General features: G+C 38.7%; 1 protein-coding gene across 3 annotated transcripts in view; it reads left to right on the plus strand.

Moving 5' to 3' along the window:
- Positions 1-19,558, plus strand: part of MAPKAP1 (MAPK associated protein 1) — a 270,270-nt gene that overhangs the window by 131,275 nt on the left and 119,437 nt on the right. For all 3 annotated transcript variants that reach the window (XM_050760550.1, XM_050760553.1, XM_050760554.1), the window contains one exon: positions 17,274-17,450. In XM_050760550.1, coding sequence (XP_050616507.1) covers positions 17,274-17,450 — 177 coding nt within the window. The remainder of the gene's footprint in view (positions 1-17,273; positions 17,451-19,558) is intronic.

The raw sequence follows: 19,558 nt of genomic DNA on the forward strand, positions 1-19,558 counted from the left end.
TTGGCAGGAATTCTTGGCCTCCTTTACTCTTAGGTCTGTTAACTCTTGAGCAAGATTGGAATATGGTATTTAGGCATATTTCCTGCTTGTTTTGATGCACTGATTTTGGGGAAAACATTTGGAAGAAACTAACTGAAATAATTTCAATCTCTAAATGGTCAAATTTTAAAATTTAGACTTTGTTATTCTTGTTTATTGAATTTTGATCAGAAAATGTGGACTATAAAATTTTTCCCTAAGAGATTTATGTATATTTGGATGCTTACTATACTGTAATTTTTTGGTAACTATTCCATGGTTTCTGGAAATAATTATTCTCTATAGGTTATAGACCTCAATATATACTTATTAAGTCAATATTAATTATTTCTATTATCTTAGGGTTTTTGATTATTTGGTCTATGGATGATTAAGAGAAATACATTAAAGTTGCCATTTTCTTGTGTGTTTATGTTAACTTTTCCTAATATTCCAAGAGTTTACACTTTATATATTTCAGTTCACATAAAGATTGATGTGTTTTATATCTTTATTATCAGTTCTACTTCAGTATAAACTGGTCTTATTTGTTCTGTTTATGATTGTGTCTTGCCTGTTTGCTTCATTTCAGCAATCTGAGCTTTTTTTTTTCCTGCTCTTCTTTGCTCTTTCTTCAGTCTTTTACTTTTGCTTCTGTTTTAGATATGTTAATAATTTTGTGAGGTTTTTATTTTTTGACTCATATAAGTGATTTTCATTTTATAAAGACTATCTTTTTTTAATGCTTTGTTTTTAAAAAAATTTTTAATAGACTATTTTTTTAGAGCAGTTTTAGGTTTACAGAAAATTTGCACAGAAAATACAGTGAGTTCCCATATATATCCTTCCAATCCCTCATTTTACTCCTGTTACTAATATCTTACATTAGTGTGGTACCTTTGTTAAAGTTGATGAACCAATATTATTACTGTTAACAAAAGTCAGTAGTTGTACATTAGGGTTCACTCTTGTGCAGCTCTAATGGTTGTATCACACAGAATAGCTTCACTGCCCTAAAAATGTCCTGTGCTCCATCTATTTACCCCTACCCACCACTGCTGGCAACCACTGGCTTTTTTTCTGTCTCTATAGTATTGCGTTTTACAGAATGCCATCTAGTTGGAATCATACCATATGTAGCCTTTTCAGACTAGCTTTTTTCACTTAGCAGTATGCATTTAAGGTTCCTTTGTGTGGTAACACTTATTTCTCACTATTGTTAAGTAATATTCGACTGCATGGATTTACCACAGTTCATTTATTCATTCATCTATTGAAAGATATCTTGTTTGCTTCTAATTTTGGGAATTATGAAAGATGCTATAAGTATTCATGTGCAGATTTTTATGTGGATGTAAGTTTTCAGCTCATTTGGGCAAATATGTAGGAGTGTGATTGCCAAACTGTATGGTAAGCCTATGATGTAAGACGCTGCCAAACTGTCTTCCAAAGTGGTCATACCATTTGGCATTCCCACCAGTGAGGAATGAGAGTTGTTGCTCCAATCCTCACCAGCATTTGGTTTTTATCGGTATTTTCAATTTTAGCTGTTTTAATAGGTGTGTAGTGGTATGTTGTTGTTTAATTTGTAATTCCCTAATGACATCATGTTGAGCATCTTCATATGCTTATTTGTTACCTGTTTGTGTTCTTTGGTGAGCTGTTCAGATCTTTTGCCCATTTTTAATGGCCGCCTGTTAGACAGTCCAGTATATAACAAGACAAGGTATAGTCATGCATTGGAGATAACTCTGGATTAGCATCATTCTGATATGACCTCAGCTATCTAGACTGCTTAGGGAAAGTTGGTGGGTTTTGTAGCTATTTGAGGGTTTATCTCATTAAGCATCAAATTTTATTCATTTATTTTAAGACTAGGTCTCACTCTGTTGCTCAGGTTGGAGTGCGGTTGTGCAATCATAGTTCACTGCAGCCTTGAACTCCTGGGCTTAAGTGATCCTCCCACCTCTGCCTCCAAAGTAGCTAGAACTACAGGTGCATGTCACCACACTTGGCTAATATTTAACATTTTTTGTAGTGGCACAAATTTTTTGCAAGCACTTTGCTGCCTGGGGTGGTCTTGAATTCCTGGCTTAAAGCAATCATCCTGCCTCAGCCTCCCAAAGTACTAGAATCATAGGCATGAGCCACCATGCCTGGCCAAACTTCATTTTAGTTATTCTTCATAGGAGCTCTCTAAATTGTGTTAACATCTTTTTGTACCTTCTTAATCAGAATATAACTTAGTGGCTGAAAGTGTGAGATTCACAGCCACAGGCTGGGTTTTAATTCTGGTGTTAATGCTTACTAGCAGGGTGATTTTCAATGAATTACTTAAGCCCCATGTAGTATGATTTTCTCATGTATAAAATGAGGGTGGAAACTATCTAACAGGGTAGTAATGAAAATAAAATGAGAAAATATATAGCAATTGCTCAATAAATGTTCATTTCTGCTCCTGCTAACTACTGTAACTGCAGCCGGCTACTACTACAACCAATATTAGTAAGTAGTTCAGCAGTAGTAGTGTAATTTAGTCCTTTTTTGATGACTCAGGTAATTTTACTATGCTATGATATTCCGACGCCCTGTGGACTTAGGACAGTATTTAGCAGTGTTTGACCTGACATTATATATTTCCAGACAACTTTGTTATTTGAACTCTTGAGTATGTTCTTTATAGTCCCCTTTTTTACTGTCTGCATGCCCACTTGTGTCTTCTCCCATTTCTGCGTTGCTGCTTCTGCTTTATATTTCTTAGAGTCATCGTGAGAACTACTCACCTAAACAGTGTAGCTGAAGTGGCCCTTCCTATTCTGACTCCCAGCTGTGCTCCCATGTATCTTAAGGCATCATATTCTTTTACTGGCAGCTTTTTAACATCAGTACCATAAGTGCTTTTGCTATTTCTTTAGTCAGAAATACTTTTCTCATTCTTCTCCTCTTGACATTCTGCTTAATCTCAGAAGCTTAAGTCCTTCGTTCCTTCATTTAATAAATGTTTTTAGAATTTCAGACCCTAAGTATTCAGGATAAAATGGAGAACAAGAGAAATGTGATCACTGCACTAAAAAATGAACAGTTTGTTGGGGAAGAAGAAATTATCAAGGGTAAAAGCACTTTGTAACTGGCTCATTTCACTTATCATTTCTATTCATTCATGCATTCAACAAATATTTATTGAGTGTTTGCTATATACCAGGCATTTTGCTGGGTATACAGTGGTGAGTAGAGCCAGGCATGGTCTCACTTTCATGAATTCCACAGTCTATTGAAGGAAGTGGGCAAATAACTAAAATAATTAATTCAAATAGTTTAAATAATGTTTGCTTTAAAACTGAATTAAGTGCTCTGAAGGGAAGGAACACTGTTTATGAGAGCCTTGCCTGGAAGTCACAGATAAATTCCCCGAGAAAGTGATACAGGAGGCACTGGGTCAGGGGAGGGTCCCAGCAGATGGAGCAGTGTGGCAGCCACCTTATTGATGGAGGAAGCATGTTATGGTCAGGGAACAAAAGAAGGCCAGTGTGGCTGGAGCACAAAAAATGGGGAGAACAGAGTGGAATTGTTACAGGACAGGGGTCTTGATCCAGACCCCAAGAGGGTTTTTGGATCTCATGCAAGAAGGAGTTCAGGGTGAGCCTGCAGTTCAAAATAATGAAAGCAAGTTTGTTAAGAAAGTAAAGAAATAAAAGAATGGCTATTCCATAGCCAATCCCTCGGGGCTGCTGGTTGCCCGTTTTTATGGTTATTTCTTGCTGATATGCTAAACAAGGGGTGGATTATTCATGCCTTCCCTTTTTAGACCATCAATATAGGGTAACTTTCTGATCTTGCCATGGCATTTGGAAACTGTCGTGGCACTGGTGGAAGTGTAGCAGTGAGGATGACCAGAGGTCACTTGTTGCCATTTTGGTTTGCGTGGGTTTTGGCCGGCTCCTTTACTGCAACCTGTTTTGTCAGCAAGGTCGTTATGACCTTTATTTTGTGCTGACCTCCTATCTCATCCTGTGACACAGAATGCCTTAACTGTCTGGGAATGCAGCCTGATAGGTTTCAGCCTCATTTTACCCAGCTCCTATTTAAGATGTTGTTGCTCTGGTTCACACACCTCTGACGTTTCCCCCTGCCCTTTTATAAGAGAACCTTTAATCCTAAGGGTTGCAGAGGGACGAAGATCCATCTTCTGTAACTTCTTCAGGCTGAATAGCGATGATTATATTCCTGCCTAACTATGAGGGTTTCTTGCATTCAGAGTAGAGAGGAGCTCAGTCAGAAGGCATCAGTATAGTAAGGTACATTCATAACTCTTGAGTTTTGACAAAAAGTGATATCTGGAAGATTAGTAAGTGTTTAATTTAAGAAAACATTCAGTAAGCTTGTCCTGTATTCCTGTACAAAGAGTATAACAGCAATATATTCCACAAGAGTAAAGCAAAATAAGTAAAGTTATTCCAAGTAAACTAAATTGGAAGGCTTTACATGAACTGGGCAACTGTTGGAACTAAGCTGATATGGGATTGTTAGCTGATTGTAATGCGCCCAGAATTAGAATACTGATTCAGATTTTTACATTACCCATCACTCTTGTTTCTTCCGAGCAGCAGTCAGAGATCACTGGTTGGTTCACAGGAGCAGGGTTAGCCTAAATTGCAGAAACAAACTTAAAAACAACTAATGAGACTAGAATTTAATAGCAAGTATACCATAGTTCTTGAAACATAATATTTCATTCTCCAGTTTTTCATTTTTACTAAAGACAAATCATAGTAAGACTGATTTACTTTATTACACTTGGCCTGATTATTTGTATAAAGTGCAGCAAGAATAATTATTTTTCACATAGGCTCTTGTAAAATGGACTTTGATGAAACCCTGTTCCACGGAAAGAATCTTAGTTAAGACTTCTTAAAGCCAAGCTCAGCCATGGTTTTGTACCCTCAAATACCTATTAGTTGAGTAAATTCCTCTCTTCTTGGGGTCCCAAGACAACTTGGGGCTCCTGGACCTGTTAGAAAGTGACATTCTTTACTTATCACAGGTCAGAAACCTTGTACACACCATTCCAGTTAAAGCCTTGGTAAAATAACAGGTGTCTTCAATTGTGTTCTGTTATAAAAGAAAACAGATTCTTATTGCACTTTATGCAAATAACTGTATTGTCATAAATTAAGAATGCTTACAAATAGTTTCCAAATTTTGGAGAAATCAACAGAGAAACAAATATGCTCCAAATTTTGTTTATAAGAGTATACTTTACTTAATTGCTAAAAGCTGTAAATAGCTCAAATGAAAAGTTTCCTTGACTCTGAAAAACAAAAGATCAGCAGCATCTTTCTTTTTTTTTGAGATAGAGTCTCGCTCCCATCGAGCAGGCTGGAGTGCAGTGGCGTGATCTCGGCTCACTGCAACCTCCACCTCCCAAGTTCAAGCAATTCTCCTTCCTCAGCCTCCTGAATAGCTGGGATTACAGGCGTGCACCACCACACCTGGATAATTTTTGTATTTTTTAGTAAAGATGGGATTTCAGCATGTGTTTGCCGGGCTGGTCTCAAACTCCTGACCTCAGGTGATCCACCTGCCTCGGCCTCCCAGAGTGCTAGGATTACAGGCATGAGCCACTGCACCTGGCAGGATCAGCAGCATTTAAGCAAAGTTAAAAAGATTACTTTAGTTTTCTATTGGTCCAGTTAATTCAGTTAACTCCTGTTCTATTTGATATGCATGAACATTCCAGCTCTTCATAAGAGTTTTAAAAGTTGTTTCCTCTATTCTAATGTTACAATTTCCAAAGTTATTAGAAACCTGCATTTAAGAACACCTGCTAGAGTTCTATAGTTAATTATAAACCACCTTCTAAAGAGGATTAAAACAAGACAACAATGGTCTGTAGATGATAAAAAGTTTTAGGACAGCCACTATTAAAGCCACAATTGATAAAGAAATTTGGTTACTTCTGTGGCACACAAAATTTTACCTAACAATTATAATTATTAATTATATACACTAAGTTATATTAGAATTATAGGCGTTTCCCATAATTTGGAACATATACCAATAACACATTTATGCACATATAGTCCAAAGAAAGCAAAACACCATTTTACATTTGATAATGTATGATTTTTATACCAAATAAGCCAGATTTCACCTTTATATTAATGTACTATTAATATGAAACCCAATTTTTAATAAAATCTTTTAGACATATTTACTGAATTTTGATGTTTAACCATAAGTTAAGATTCTTATAAACATTTATAACCCTTTACATTTTTTGTGTGAAAGAGCAGATGAGTGCTCTAAGAAAAACCTGTTGTGCTTTTATTCTAAAATTTAATTCATGGAAAAACTGAATATTACCCCTTTAACTTTAGCCAATATGTTCACACACAGAATCTCTTACAATTACTTTTTATAAACCTTTCACAACTTGTTTAAACCTTTAGATTTTTTTTTTTTTTTTAAACTTAAAACTTAATCTTTTAATACTTTAGGCAGAAAAAAAATTCACATTCCCGTGATTTCTTATAATCTTTCACCAAAAACAAGTTTTTCTTTCTTTACACATTGCATGTAAAATTGTTTTAGTAGTTTCAATTGCATGTTATAATGTTAACTCTTAGCAACTTTTATTTTTGGTGAAAACCTTGGTAAGTTTGAGATTTTAATTCTGCACTAGGTGTGGAGCCTGCCTAGGACACACCAGGCAGAAGTGCATATAAGGTCTGACTCTCCAGCATAGCTAGGGGCGTGGCTAACTCCACACGTCCCCAGGCCTTACCTAGCTGTAAACCAGGCAAGTTGTACAGTAAGAGTCATAGTGGCATTTTATGAAGTATTTAGGAGACCTAACTACCTTCGAATTGTACAACATTTCTTGCATAAATTCCCTTTCACAAATTGTTTCACGACTTACCCAGACCATTTGAGACTCTTGGACTTTCTGACTTGCCCTAAACTTCCCTCCTTTTAAACAACCGGTCATTTCACTTTAGGACAAAAACTTACCATACAAGATCCTTTCTTATATCAAATATCTTTCTTCATAATCTTCTTTGTATAGCTAGGGGGCATGGCTAATTCCACATGTCCCCAGGCCTTATCTAGAATTTAATGGCTTTAAGGTAGGCAAATTAAAAAGTTTTTAAAAGTTAAAGCAGTTTATGACCTTAAAGCATTTAGCCAACTCAATATCTGACCTGCATAATTTAGACTATAAACATTTTTATCAGTCATTTTTAATGCTATTTTCATTTCCCAAAGATTATTTAAGTTACATGAACTAAAAGGCATTACAATTTTTATTTTGCTTTTAAAATATTTGATTTAAGTGCTATTTTTGTTTAAGCCAATTAGAGCTCTTTCATATAAACATTACATACAACACATATGTAGCTACATGGAAAGACAGAAGAAGATTATACAGTAGTTTTAAGATTTTTCATTTGCCAGTTAAGTTTCTTAATTGGATGTCTGGCTTTAGGGTGGAGGTCTTGGAAGAACAGGGCCAGGAAAAGGGTCTCTGGTGCCTCCTGTTTTTCCCAAGGAGTCCAGGCTGTTAGAGCTTGAATATCCGCTTTTAATTAAACTGATTTTAACTGTAGCACTCTCTAATAATGTCCTTTTAGAATTTCTTATGCCAAGCTGCTGATATTTCTGGCTTTTGAATTTTACCAAAGGTAACCTCCCAAGTATTTAGAGAAAGGAAAATTTAAGATAGTCTGTGGAGGAGAAGAGAATAGACAAGGTCACGCAGATATTAAACCAGAAACAACTTGCTTCCTAGGTGGGAAATTGAACCTGGACCGCCACTGTGAAAGTACAAAAACCTTAGCTACTGAACTATAGCACAGGGTAGTCTCCATTTACTTTCCCAGAAGGAGTCTAGAGTAGTTCATTTTGAGCTTGCAAAGGCTTTTAACTATTTAATATGATTTTTAGAGCTAACTATGACATGAACCCTAAAATTCCTGTTCCCTGGAGGGTGGATACCAGGAGAAAGTACTGCCACATGGTTAAAAGGTGAAGCTCCCAAGGGCGTAAAACAAGGTGGAGACATCATCCAGTTTTTTTGCTTTAGGGACTCGTATTCAAGTTGTTACTGACCAGCTTGCTGGGTTGTCTTGAAAAGTGGGCTTACAGGTGTTCTAAGCCCGTGTTTTACCCTGAAGTACCCCTCGACACAGAAAGACTAATTCATAGCACAAAATATACCAGCTTAAGACTAGCCTTAGAACTCTTTTTCGCATTAATCAAAGCTTTACAGAGGAGATAAACACTGATTTTTTTTTTTTTTAACCATTCATTCAACTGTTTGCACAGAGAGGGAGAAACCAGAAATCTGACTGGAAAGAAATTCTTACCCTTTTGTCAGCATGCCAGGCCTCTGGATTCCCTTTCCCTGAGCGGCACCAGTGATCCGGCTTGCAGCACCATCACTCTGGGGGCCAAGCTGCATCATAAAGGAAAATTATTTTTTTTCATTCTGTCCAGAGCAAAATACATGTGATAAAACATAGACATTAGCCACTCTGCTTAGCACCCAATATCAAACTGGCAAGGCTTAAATTTGCCCTCAGATGGGCCCCATCATCTTTAATCCAACCTCTGACTTAGAGTTTCAACACGTGGTGACTGGGCAGGATAGTTGCCCTGAGTGACAGAAAAGAAAGGAAAGGAAAAGTACAGAAGGAAAGTATTGCCTGTGGCAGGGTGGGAAGGTGAAGAGCTTAGGAAGGCCAGATAGAAGACCCACTCATTGCAGCCGACAATGAAAAGTTCAGGTGGCCGCTTGTTGGTTGCAAAGGGACCTTTTCCAGCAGTCCCATCAGCTCTCAAGTTTTGCCTTTTAGGGAGGAAAAAGCTCCTTATATCCCACGATCCTGTACATGCCTAACCCTGTCATCCACAGTCATCAGCAAAGAGTGCAAGGCAGGTTAATCCAAAGAGAACAACAGGTAACATCCCGTAGTGCCAAACCTGTTCTTATCCAAGGACTTTACCGAAAGGGGCCTTTAACCCTCCTAAGTTGGGCCTCTAACCCAAAGTCAGTCAGGCGTCCTTGCCTCTTATTAAGAGAGGACTCTAACCCACTCTGTCTTAGGAGAGACTCTAACTCCCCTAAGTTGGGCCTCTACCCCAGTCTCATTCTTTACCAATATCATTCTTTACCCATCACTTACCCAAAGTCGTCCAATCGGTGCTCCAATCTATTTCCTTTGCATCGGAGGGTCTCCTCAGTATTGTCCCTTTTGTGGTTCGTGAGAAAGATGTTACCAGACCCCACCACTTACCCAAAGTTAGCCTTTGTTGGGTCAGCGGTTTCTGCAGTATAGTCGCTTTTGTCGTTGCCAGAAAGATGTTACAGGACAAGGGTCCCAATCCAGACCCCAAGAGAGGGTTCTTGGATCTCACGCAAGAAAGAATTCAGGGCGAGTCCACAGTGCAAAATGAAAACAAGTTTATTAAGAAAGAAAAGGAATAAAAGAATGGCTACTCCATAGACAGAGCAGTCCCGAGGGCTGCTGGTTGCCTATTTTTATGATTATTTCTTGATGATATGCTAAACAACAGTGGATTATTCATGCCTTCCCTTTTTAGACCATATAGGGTAACTTTCTGATGTTGTCATGGCATTTGTAAATTGTCATGGCGCTGGTGGGAATGTAGCAGTGAGGACAACCAGAGGTCACTCTTGTTGCCATTTTGGTTTTGGTGGGTTTTAGCTGACTCCATTACTGCAGGCTTTTATCAGCAATGCCTTTATGACCTGTATTTTGTGCTGACCTCCTGTCTCATCTGAATGCCTTAACCGTCTGGGAATGCAGCTCAGTAGGTTTCAGCCTCATTTTACCCAGCTCAATTTAAGATGGAGTTGCTCTGACTCACACGCCTCTGACAGAATGAGACCGAGAGGTAGGCAGGGGTCACAGTGGGGACTGAGAGAAGTGGACAGATTCTGGGAGTATTTGAGAAATGGAATTCACAAGGACTTGGGCTGAACTTGATATGGAGAGTGTGGCAGAGGAGAGGTTTCATACTCGCACACCTTGATACACTGTGGTGCCCTTCACTGAAATAGCTAGCATTGGAACAGCAGGTTTCATTGGGATTTGCTGTGTGACTAGGAGGGATAGGGGCAGCAGGAGTTTGGTTTTCTGCTTGTTAGTTTGAGATGGCTTTGCTAGATCCAAACGAAGTGTTCAAGTAGACACTTTTATTTTCTCGTCTGGAGTTTAGAGGGGAGAGATATGAGCTGGAAATGTGAATTTAGGAGTCATGTACATAGATATTAATTAAAACTTGTAGCATGGATGAATAAAAAGAGAGACAGGCCTAAGACTGGATGGACATTGAAGAACTGTGTGGATGGCAGGGTTGAAATGGGATATCCTACAGAAACAGGTTTCTCAGTGTGAGTGGAGTTCAGTTTTGGGTATAATGAAGGCAGAGATTACTTGAGAGACATCCAAGTGAATGAAGAAGTCTTTTTTCTTTTTCTTTTTCAAGACAGTGTCTCACTCTGTTGCCCACGCTGCTGCAGGGGTGCAGTCACAGCTCACGGCAGCCTCATCTTCCCAGGCTCAAGCTATCTTTGCACCTCACCTCCTGAGTAGCTGGGACTACAAGCATGTGCCACTACACACAGCTAATTTTTGTATTTTTTACAGAGATGGAGTTTCACCATGTTGCCCAGGCTAGTCTCAAACTCCTGGGCTCAGGCAATCTGCCTGCCTTGACCTCCCAAAGTGCTAGAATTATAGGTGTGAGTCACCACACCCGGCAAGAAGTCTTATAAGTAGTAGTAGCATAGTTTTGTGTCTGGACTGTGTCTATTTTATGGGCTTGTATTCCCCAGTCCATACACAATGCTTAACACATAGCAAATACTCAATAATTTGTGGAATGGGTGAGAGGACATAGGAACATTTAAAGATCTGGACTGAAATTCTCTACCCTTGCCCTGCCGAGGAGGCCCTTCTTCAGGTGTCTGCTAAAACAAGCTTCTGACTGTATATAGAATTTTATTCAGTAAAAATCACCAAGTTAGATTTCTCAACCTGCTGATTTATTTTATTTAAGTGACAGATGTGGAATTATTGCATACATTTTGTTCGGTGACCTACACAGTAAGAAAACCCATTACAACAATTCCTAATTGCTAGTCACCACACTACTAGGTAATGGGTTGGTAGATACACACTGGAGGGCCTACTGTGTGTCACACCACATGCTAAAGCACTTCAAGTGTATGATTTTATTCCTTACAACATCTCTGTAAGTTATAGATAATAACCTTTTTTTGCAGGAGAGAAACCAAGGATCCAGAAGTTATCTAACTTCCTGAGGTTTTTTTGGACCTCCCTTTCCTGAGGGTTTTGGGAAAAAGGAAATCTTGATCATCTTAAAAGCCTTTTCTCTGATTTCAGAGAGATCAGCTTCTGAGCTGCAATCCTCATGACCCTTTTTCCCTTGCTAATACCCAATACACTATTAACATTGATTGTCTCATCAAAATAAACACCAAAGCCCAAGTAATGAGAGTTCTGGACATTTAAAAATCATGTGCTCTTTTATTTTTCGTGTAAAAAAACACAATGAGCATTCATCTATCTGGTCATCATACTTAAGTGTGTTTTACATTTTCCGAGGATGAGTGAATTTTTATGAGTATGTAAATTGAACATGCCAGATCACATTTGGGAGAAATCTGGGATGATTCCTGGAATGCTCCTGAATTTTCACATATGAATTAAATGCCATCTATATATGGGCTGTAGGCTTCTGTTACTTTGTGAAAGCTATACTGGCCTTTGAACATAAAATGAATATTGGTTAAACAATTCAATGAAATACATTTTTTAATGGAAAATTTTAACCTCATTTGATGAAACATGAATAAGTGAAAGTTGTACTCATTAAAGATTTAGAGATATGATTTATATATCATATGTATTCTGCCCTGTACGCCCCCCACCCCCACCTCTTTTTTGGCAGCAGGCTCTATTTTGCATCCGTTCATTGTTCAAACTTCCAGTTCTCTTGGAGACTTCATGGTCCCGTGAAAGGGACTGTTCTTTTTATGCCAACCCAACTCTAAAATTAAGTCTCTTCCTGTGGATCCAATTATCCTGTACTCGTTCATTGTTCTTTTGATCATTCCTCTTTCTCTGGTGGTGACTCAGAAACAGGACTTTTAGGTCTCTCTGCCTCATGCTATCTACCATGCTACTGTGAGATAGTTAATTCAGCTTCTGCATAATCAGAAGCTTAAGAGCAGTAGAAGAAATCTTAGCAAAATGAGAATCTTTCTTCATGCAGGCACTGTACAATAAATTCAATCATTCAATCCTTACAAGACCCTTATGCAGTAGATATGGTTACTTCCTTCATAATTCCAAAACTCGGTAGAGAAAATGACCACTTAGGAACAAGGGGACGTGAGTGAGGCTGACAATGCTCAGGGTCTCCAGGACAAGTGATTCTCTGTGTGGCAGGCTAAGAGATTTCCCTGCATTCTTCATACTGCTTCAGATTTCTAAATTGTGCACAATAAAAATGTGCTACCCCTATCAAAAGTAAATCTTTTATAAAGAAAGGAAAATAAAAGTTATCTGTACTCAGGATATTTGGAAAGTATAGAAAATTAGAAGGAAAAGAGTGCTAGTGACTTAAATATATGTATAACCTTAACCCATTTGGTATACTTATTTCTAGTCTTTTCATGTGTGACAATTGAGAATTTTTACATAGTATCATCATTTCTCACTTTTTTTCTCCATAAAAAGTGAGATGCCAGTATTCGTATCTTGATGGACTATAAAAATTCCCCTTTCATCCTCACCTCTTCCTGAGCTGCCTTCTCCTCTAGTCTTGAATTACAATCTTTGACACATGTGCGTTGCCTAGAAAGCCCTATTTGGTTAACAGATATCACTGTGAAAAGCAAGAACACAAAAAGAAAAGCTTATTACTTCCCCTCTTCTCGTTAACACATACCTCATTAATAATACCCTTTGCTGGTTGGGCGTGGTGGCCCATGCCTATAATCCCAGCACTTTGGGAGGCCAAGGCGGGTGGATCACGAGGTCAGGAGTTCGAGACCAGCCTGGCCAACATGGCGAAACACTGTCTCTACTAACAATACAAAAATTAGCCTGGTGTGGTGGCAGGCGCCTATAATCCCAGTCACTTGGGAGGCTGAGGCAGGAGAATCGCTTGAACCCGGGAGGCAGAGGTTTCAATGAGCAGAGATCGTGCCATTTTCATTGCACTCTAGCCTGGGTGACAAGAGCAAGACTCCGTCTCAAAAATAATAATGATACCCTTTGCTTTTTTCATACAGTGATTCAGTCTACAAGTTCATATCTTCATTCATTCAACAAATGTTTGTTAAGTACCTTCTAAATGCTAGTCACTTTACTCTTTAGTAAGTATGGAGAGATAATAGAAGAATCCTTGCTCTTTAGAACACAGATGCAGAAATAGGAAAAAGCAATATGACTAGTGATACACAGAAATATTGACCAAATTTTGTGAGACCACAAAGGAGAATTGCTTGAATTTCGGAGATCCAAGCGAGTCTCCTAAAGAAGTCAAGGAAAGCTGTTTTTCAGATAAGAAAATGGAGCTCAAAGAGATTTCGTCTAAGAATTTGAGTTAGCATTAAAACCAGATGTGTCTGCAAAATCCCTGTTCTTTCCACCAAACTATGTCATGGGAAGTGCCCCTGTTTTCATTGTGTTGTAAACTCTTGAGATGTCTGTATCAGGGGATTTCCTGAGGCAGGGACCAGAGCTGCCACCTTTCTTTTTCTCTCCCCATTTCAAAGTCCACCAGTTTTTTATTTGATTAAAGAATAATGGACAAGAAGTAGGGAGACCAGAGTTTTCGAGACCAGCTTTGCCTCTGTTTAATTGGGTGATCATAAGCATGTTATCCCTCTTTTCTCTGCCTCCATTTCCCATCTGTAAAAGTAAGGAGGTTCAACTAAATCTTTTTTTTTTTAATAAGTAATATGTCATGGTTTCCCCCTTCTCATCAAAATGTGTCACATTTCCATAGATGACTGGGTTCCCAAGTGCTTCGGGAAGTCTTGACACACCATGACTTTGGCAGAGAAATGGGTGGGGGTCAAGAGGGACAGCTCTTGGCTGCCTGGATTTGAATCTCAGCCCCGTCACTTACATGCTGTTTAATCTTGAGCAAGCCACCTAATCCTGTTGAGGCTCAGCTATCTAATTTGTAAAATAGAAATAATAAATGATTCATTTACAAAGTTGATGTGAAGTTTCAGTGATCTTATATATCTAAGCCACTTTGCAGAGTGTCTGGCTCATAGTACTCAGTATATGTAGCTAATGATACTGCTAGTATTGTACTAGTACTAATTTGGAGTCCTGAAGCAGTTTTAGCAGTCAAAATATAACAGTAGATTCTTTTACTAATGATTCCTTTATAAAAGCACAAAGGAACCAATATGTCCATGTGTAAAATACAGAATTTTAGTCATTAGCTCCTCAGATTTTCAATTAAGGGGTCAGAGGAGTTGGAGCACTATTTGCTGCTAGACTTTACTGATGACCCAGAAGAGGTTTCCATTAGTCTTTTATAATATGGCAGGAATCAGTCTTCTTTTCCTTCCTCTCTTCCTGGTGCTCAGGACAGGCCACAGCACAGGGGGGCACTTTACAGATGTGTTTTGAATGAGTGATTTCACACTTCATATTTAAGAACTGGGGAGAATAATAGCACTTGGCAGCAAACCTTTTGGATCTCAAATCTTAGCCTGTGATATTTGTTGAATTTGTTTTGAAAGGATTTGGGGTGTCCCTTAACAATCAAAGCAGAATTCTTCTGATATCATTGCTGGACTTTCTGCTTTGATCAATAGGCTTATTATTTGCCCCTGAACCTCCGTGGTGCTGGAGAATCAAACATTCCTCAGGTTGATTTACATGGCAATAAATAATCCGTGCTGCCTGTTGCTTGTTCCATCCACGTCTGCCCTGTTCATAAAATCCTGGGAGCTGAGTGACCCCAAGGCTGGAGCATAGTGGACATGTTGACTCCCGTTACAGATGTGTGTACATAGAACATGCTGCTCAGTTGCATTGTTGCTCTAATATGCATCCACAATTTATGTTTAAGAATTGGTGCAACTATAAGTTAGTTTCCATATGACTTTCTTATTATAGTTACCTTCCCATTTATTTTTTATTTACGTTACATGCCAGACACTACATATATTATCTCATCTAATCTTTACAACCTCTAAGGGGTGATTATACCCTTTTTACCCAAGTGGAAACTGAAACTCGAGGTGAAGCTTATTCTCTGAAATCACATAGCCGTGAGCCATGGAGCTGAAATTTGAACTCGTTCTGACCACAGAGCTCTCTTAGCCAGTATACCATGACATTTTCCTCATCCAAAGTGCTTTCTTTTGCCTCTATAATTGTTTTGTGTTTAAGTTAGTACCCTGTTGCAGAGATCCAAAAGTTTCCCATGCCATTCATAGGTGAATTTTAAATATCTTAACAGCATTGCACATACCTGTAATGTAAAGTGACAAACATAGCTAGATTACTTTCTTCTTATCAATCCGTTTAGCAAATTTACAGGTTCCATTAATTTTAATCTGTCCTTATTACCTGTTTTTTATCATAAATATCTCTTAGTCATGACAGACTCACTGAGTATAGATCACCTAAAGTAGGCTCCCTCTCTTTCAATAAGCAGAGTTGCAGCTAAAGATTTGTGAATTAATTGGGAAAATTGCAAATCAGGTAGTCAGTGAAATAATTCATTGTCACATCCAATCAATAAACTTGGTAAATCAACTCATTTAATTCAAAAAATGATCTATATAGATCAAACAACCAATTAAACAATTAGCATACACTTTGCAATTAATTAATTTAAGCATCAATCATGTAATTAAAACTCCAAATTTAAGCTTCAGAATTTAGAATTCTACTGCCTTGTGAACTATTGGGTTCCTGCTTCTGAAGCTCGCATACTTCTGAAGCTCGCAGGCTTGCTGTTTCACAGCAAGTTGAATTGATTGCAGTTTTACACTGTCTGTATGTTGGTACAGTTTCCCACCCTCTTTGAACAGATCAACTTTTTACTTCCCCCAAAGAGGGTATGTGTTGATTCTAAACTGGGCAAGGCTGCAATCTGGGAGTACTGTCTGGACATTCTGGGGAGTGGGGAGTGGGAAGTGTGCAGAAGTAGTCAAGAGGGCCAGGTATCTGTGTCAGGATTAATCCGGTCATTTGCTTTTACTCTGCTAAGGATCTGTGGTGTTTGAAGGCAGATTCTACCAACTGAGTTAGATACTCTTTAGAGAAGGGAGAACTGTGTGGATTGTCTTGGTTACCTTGAGTATTTCTCCTGATCTAGAGCACAGATATTTTCTTTTTTAATTTTAATTTTACTTTTTTGAGACAGGGTCTTACTCTGTTGCCCAGGTTGGAGTGAAGTAGCACCATCATAGCTCACTGCAGCCTTGACCTCACAGGCTCAAGTGATCCTCTCACCTCAGCCTCCTGAGTAGCTCACCACCATGTCTGGCTAATTTTTGTATTTTTAACAGAGACAGTGTTTTGCCATGTTGCCCAGCTAGTCTTGAACTCCTGGGATCAAGCGATCTGCCTGCCTCAGCCTCCCAAAGTGCTGGGATTACAGGCATGAGCCACCATGCCTGGCCAGATATTTTCTTAATCCTAACCATAAATCAGAGGCCTCTGACCACCACCTTCCCTGTGGCCAAATAATCTTTCCCCCTTTACAGTTTTGTTTATATCTGTTTTTATATATATATATATATATATATATATATATAGTTTTTATTTATTTTTTTTTTTTTTTTACATTTGTATTGTCGCTAGTGTAGTGCTTGTTAGTTTTCCTCCCTACTATGCTGTAAGCTGCTGTTAGGGCTGATACTAAATCTCACCTTTGATCTAAGAGGTTAGGTTCTTTGTCATAGCTACAATAGGGCTCAGTGAATGTTGCAAGAACAGAGTAGTATGAAGACCTTCATTTCACACTGTTTTTCTCCCCTTTGCATTGCCATATGTGTTCTCTCTATCAAATGAAGTAGGATTTGGGGTTTTTTACTGTATCACCAGGCTTGGGGTAAAGAAAAGCAGTCTCCTCAATTTGCTTGCTGTGCACCATACTCTCTGGTCTTCTTGTCCCTTCGCTACCTTGGTATTCACTCACCTTTTTGGTTTTCCTTTCAGTGACAATGTCAGTGCCTACTGTCTGCATATTGCTGAGGATGATGGGGAGGTAGACACCGATTTCCCCCCGTTGGATTCCAATGAGCCCATTCATAAGTTTGGCTTCAGTACTTTGGCCCTGGTTGAAAAGTACTCATCTCCTGGTCTGACATCCAAAGAGTCACTCTTTGTTCGAATGTGAGTACTGACTCTGTTATTTCTCTCAGTATGTCATCCCAACCTTCTAGCATTTTGAATCTGATTTTGGTTTCGTTCACCAAATAAATGATATTTGGCATCTGGAAAGTCCAGTGGTAATAATGATAACTCCCAGAGAGATGTTGAGGATGACATTCACGTTGTATTTCATGCCTGTGCACCTAGGCTACACAGACGGCTTTGCAGTGGCCTGTTGTGTGAAGCAAATCTCTGAACGGCAGGTCCAGAGCCAGGCCTCTGGAAACGCTGGTGCACTGGGAGCCTAAGGAGCAAAACTTCTGGGTTTGCACCTTCTCTGCGAGGAATACACACTAAATGAAAACATGCACTGTGGCCACTTCTCTCTTGTGACTTAAAATACTTTTCTCTCAGACCAAATTTGACCTTCCCTATCAGTTGCCTACCTTGAGACTAAGCACACGTCTTAAACTCTTTTTGTGCCTTTCTCAGAAAAGTGTGTGTAAATGCATAAGATAAAATCCACTGGAATATAAAAGTATTCTGTTATTTAAAGTTATCAGATTACTGAACAAATTCATGATATAGTAATATGTGTGGCTTTACTAGTAGATTAAACAATAAGATCCAGCTGCATACCTAACAGTAACTCTTGAAGCCCATTGTTTCAAAACAGTGATGAGCATAAATGGCATTTGAGAAATCTGCAACAGCTCTAACGTGCTGTGGTGTTAGCTATGACTTCTGTTCATGACAGAGTCACTGGCACTGTGATTCTACTGTGATTGGTTGCCTACACTTGTAAATCAAGGAAATGTAAAATATCAGAAGTTAGTGAAAATTAAAATGTAGTTTTTATCCATTCAAGTTTATAGAGCTCCTGAATTTTATCCACATGTCCCAGTTGTTAAGGGAAAATCTGCTGCATTTGGATTTTACTCTCAAATATAAGCTTTTTTTAACCTAGGCCTCAGCAGGCCTTCTCCTGGCCATCTCCTGGGAACAATAGCGATCCCTTTGGCACCCCCTGCTGTTAGTAACCAGCAAATTCACTGTTCAAAAGAGGGATTGCTTTAGAAGGCATTTCTCCATCTCTCTAAACATACTGTCTGTGTTTGAGATTGTTATAGAAAATAGGGTTATGTTACATACGATATATGAGTATTTTGGGTCTTTCTACCCTTGAGCAAAGAAAGAATACCTGAGTGCCCGGGGGTAAGCTAGGGAGTAGGCCCTCAGGCTTTGATGGTGGCCATTTCATCCCTACTACAAGGTCAAGTTTGGTGTGTATAACAGCAAATTTTTTCCTGCTTTTTCATTTTAGAGGTACTAAAATAACTTTAAAGAGTATTTAAAGTAATTGAAAAGTTGGCCAATGATGCCTCCAACTTAACTATTTTTAATCTTGTATAATAATATAATCATGTGTATGTGTTACTCAGTTTCACTTGTAGCACACATATATTTTGTGTTATTTTTACTTAACATTAAATTAGGTTGGGCTCACACCTGTAATCCCAGCACTTTGGGAGACCAAGGCAGGCCAGGATTTGGGAGGCCAAGGCGGGTCAGGAGTTCGAAACCAGCTTGGCCAACATGTCAAAACCTTGTCTCTACTAAAAATATAAAAATGAGCCGGACACAGTGGTGGGTGCCTGTAATCCCAGCTACTCAGTAGGCTGAGGCAGGAGAATCACTGGAACCCGGGAGGCGGAGGTTGCAGTGAGCTGAGATCGTGCCATTGCACTCTAGCCTGGACGACAAAGCGAGACTCTGTCTAAAAATAAATAAATAAATGATAAATTATAAATGTTTCAGTATTTGTTCTTAATTCCTACAGTCTGTATTTATGTGCCAGAGATCTAGGCAGAGACAGCACTACCCTCATGGAGCTTACTATCTAGTAGTGAGACAGTTGTCAAATAATTAAAATGTGATAAGCAGTGTAAAAGAAAAGTGTATGGGATGCAGTGGAAGCCGATCGCAGAATATTTAGATTGCTTCGTTGTGTGGTTTTAATAAGTAATTTGATGATGACAGTCATTATCTATATACCTTTCATTCTGTTGAACAACTTCCTTAGGATCACACCTTGTAAGTAGGATTATTAGTCACAGAGTAGAAATGTC

Source organism: Macaca thibetana, chromosome 15 (genome assembly GCF_024542745.1).
Source record: "Macaca thibetana thibetana isolate TM-01 chromosome 15, ASM2454274v1, whole genome shotgun sequence".
Lineage (NCBI taxonomy): Eukaryota > Metazoa > Chordata > Mammalia > Primates > Cercopithecidae > Macaca > Macaca thibetana.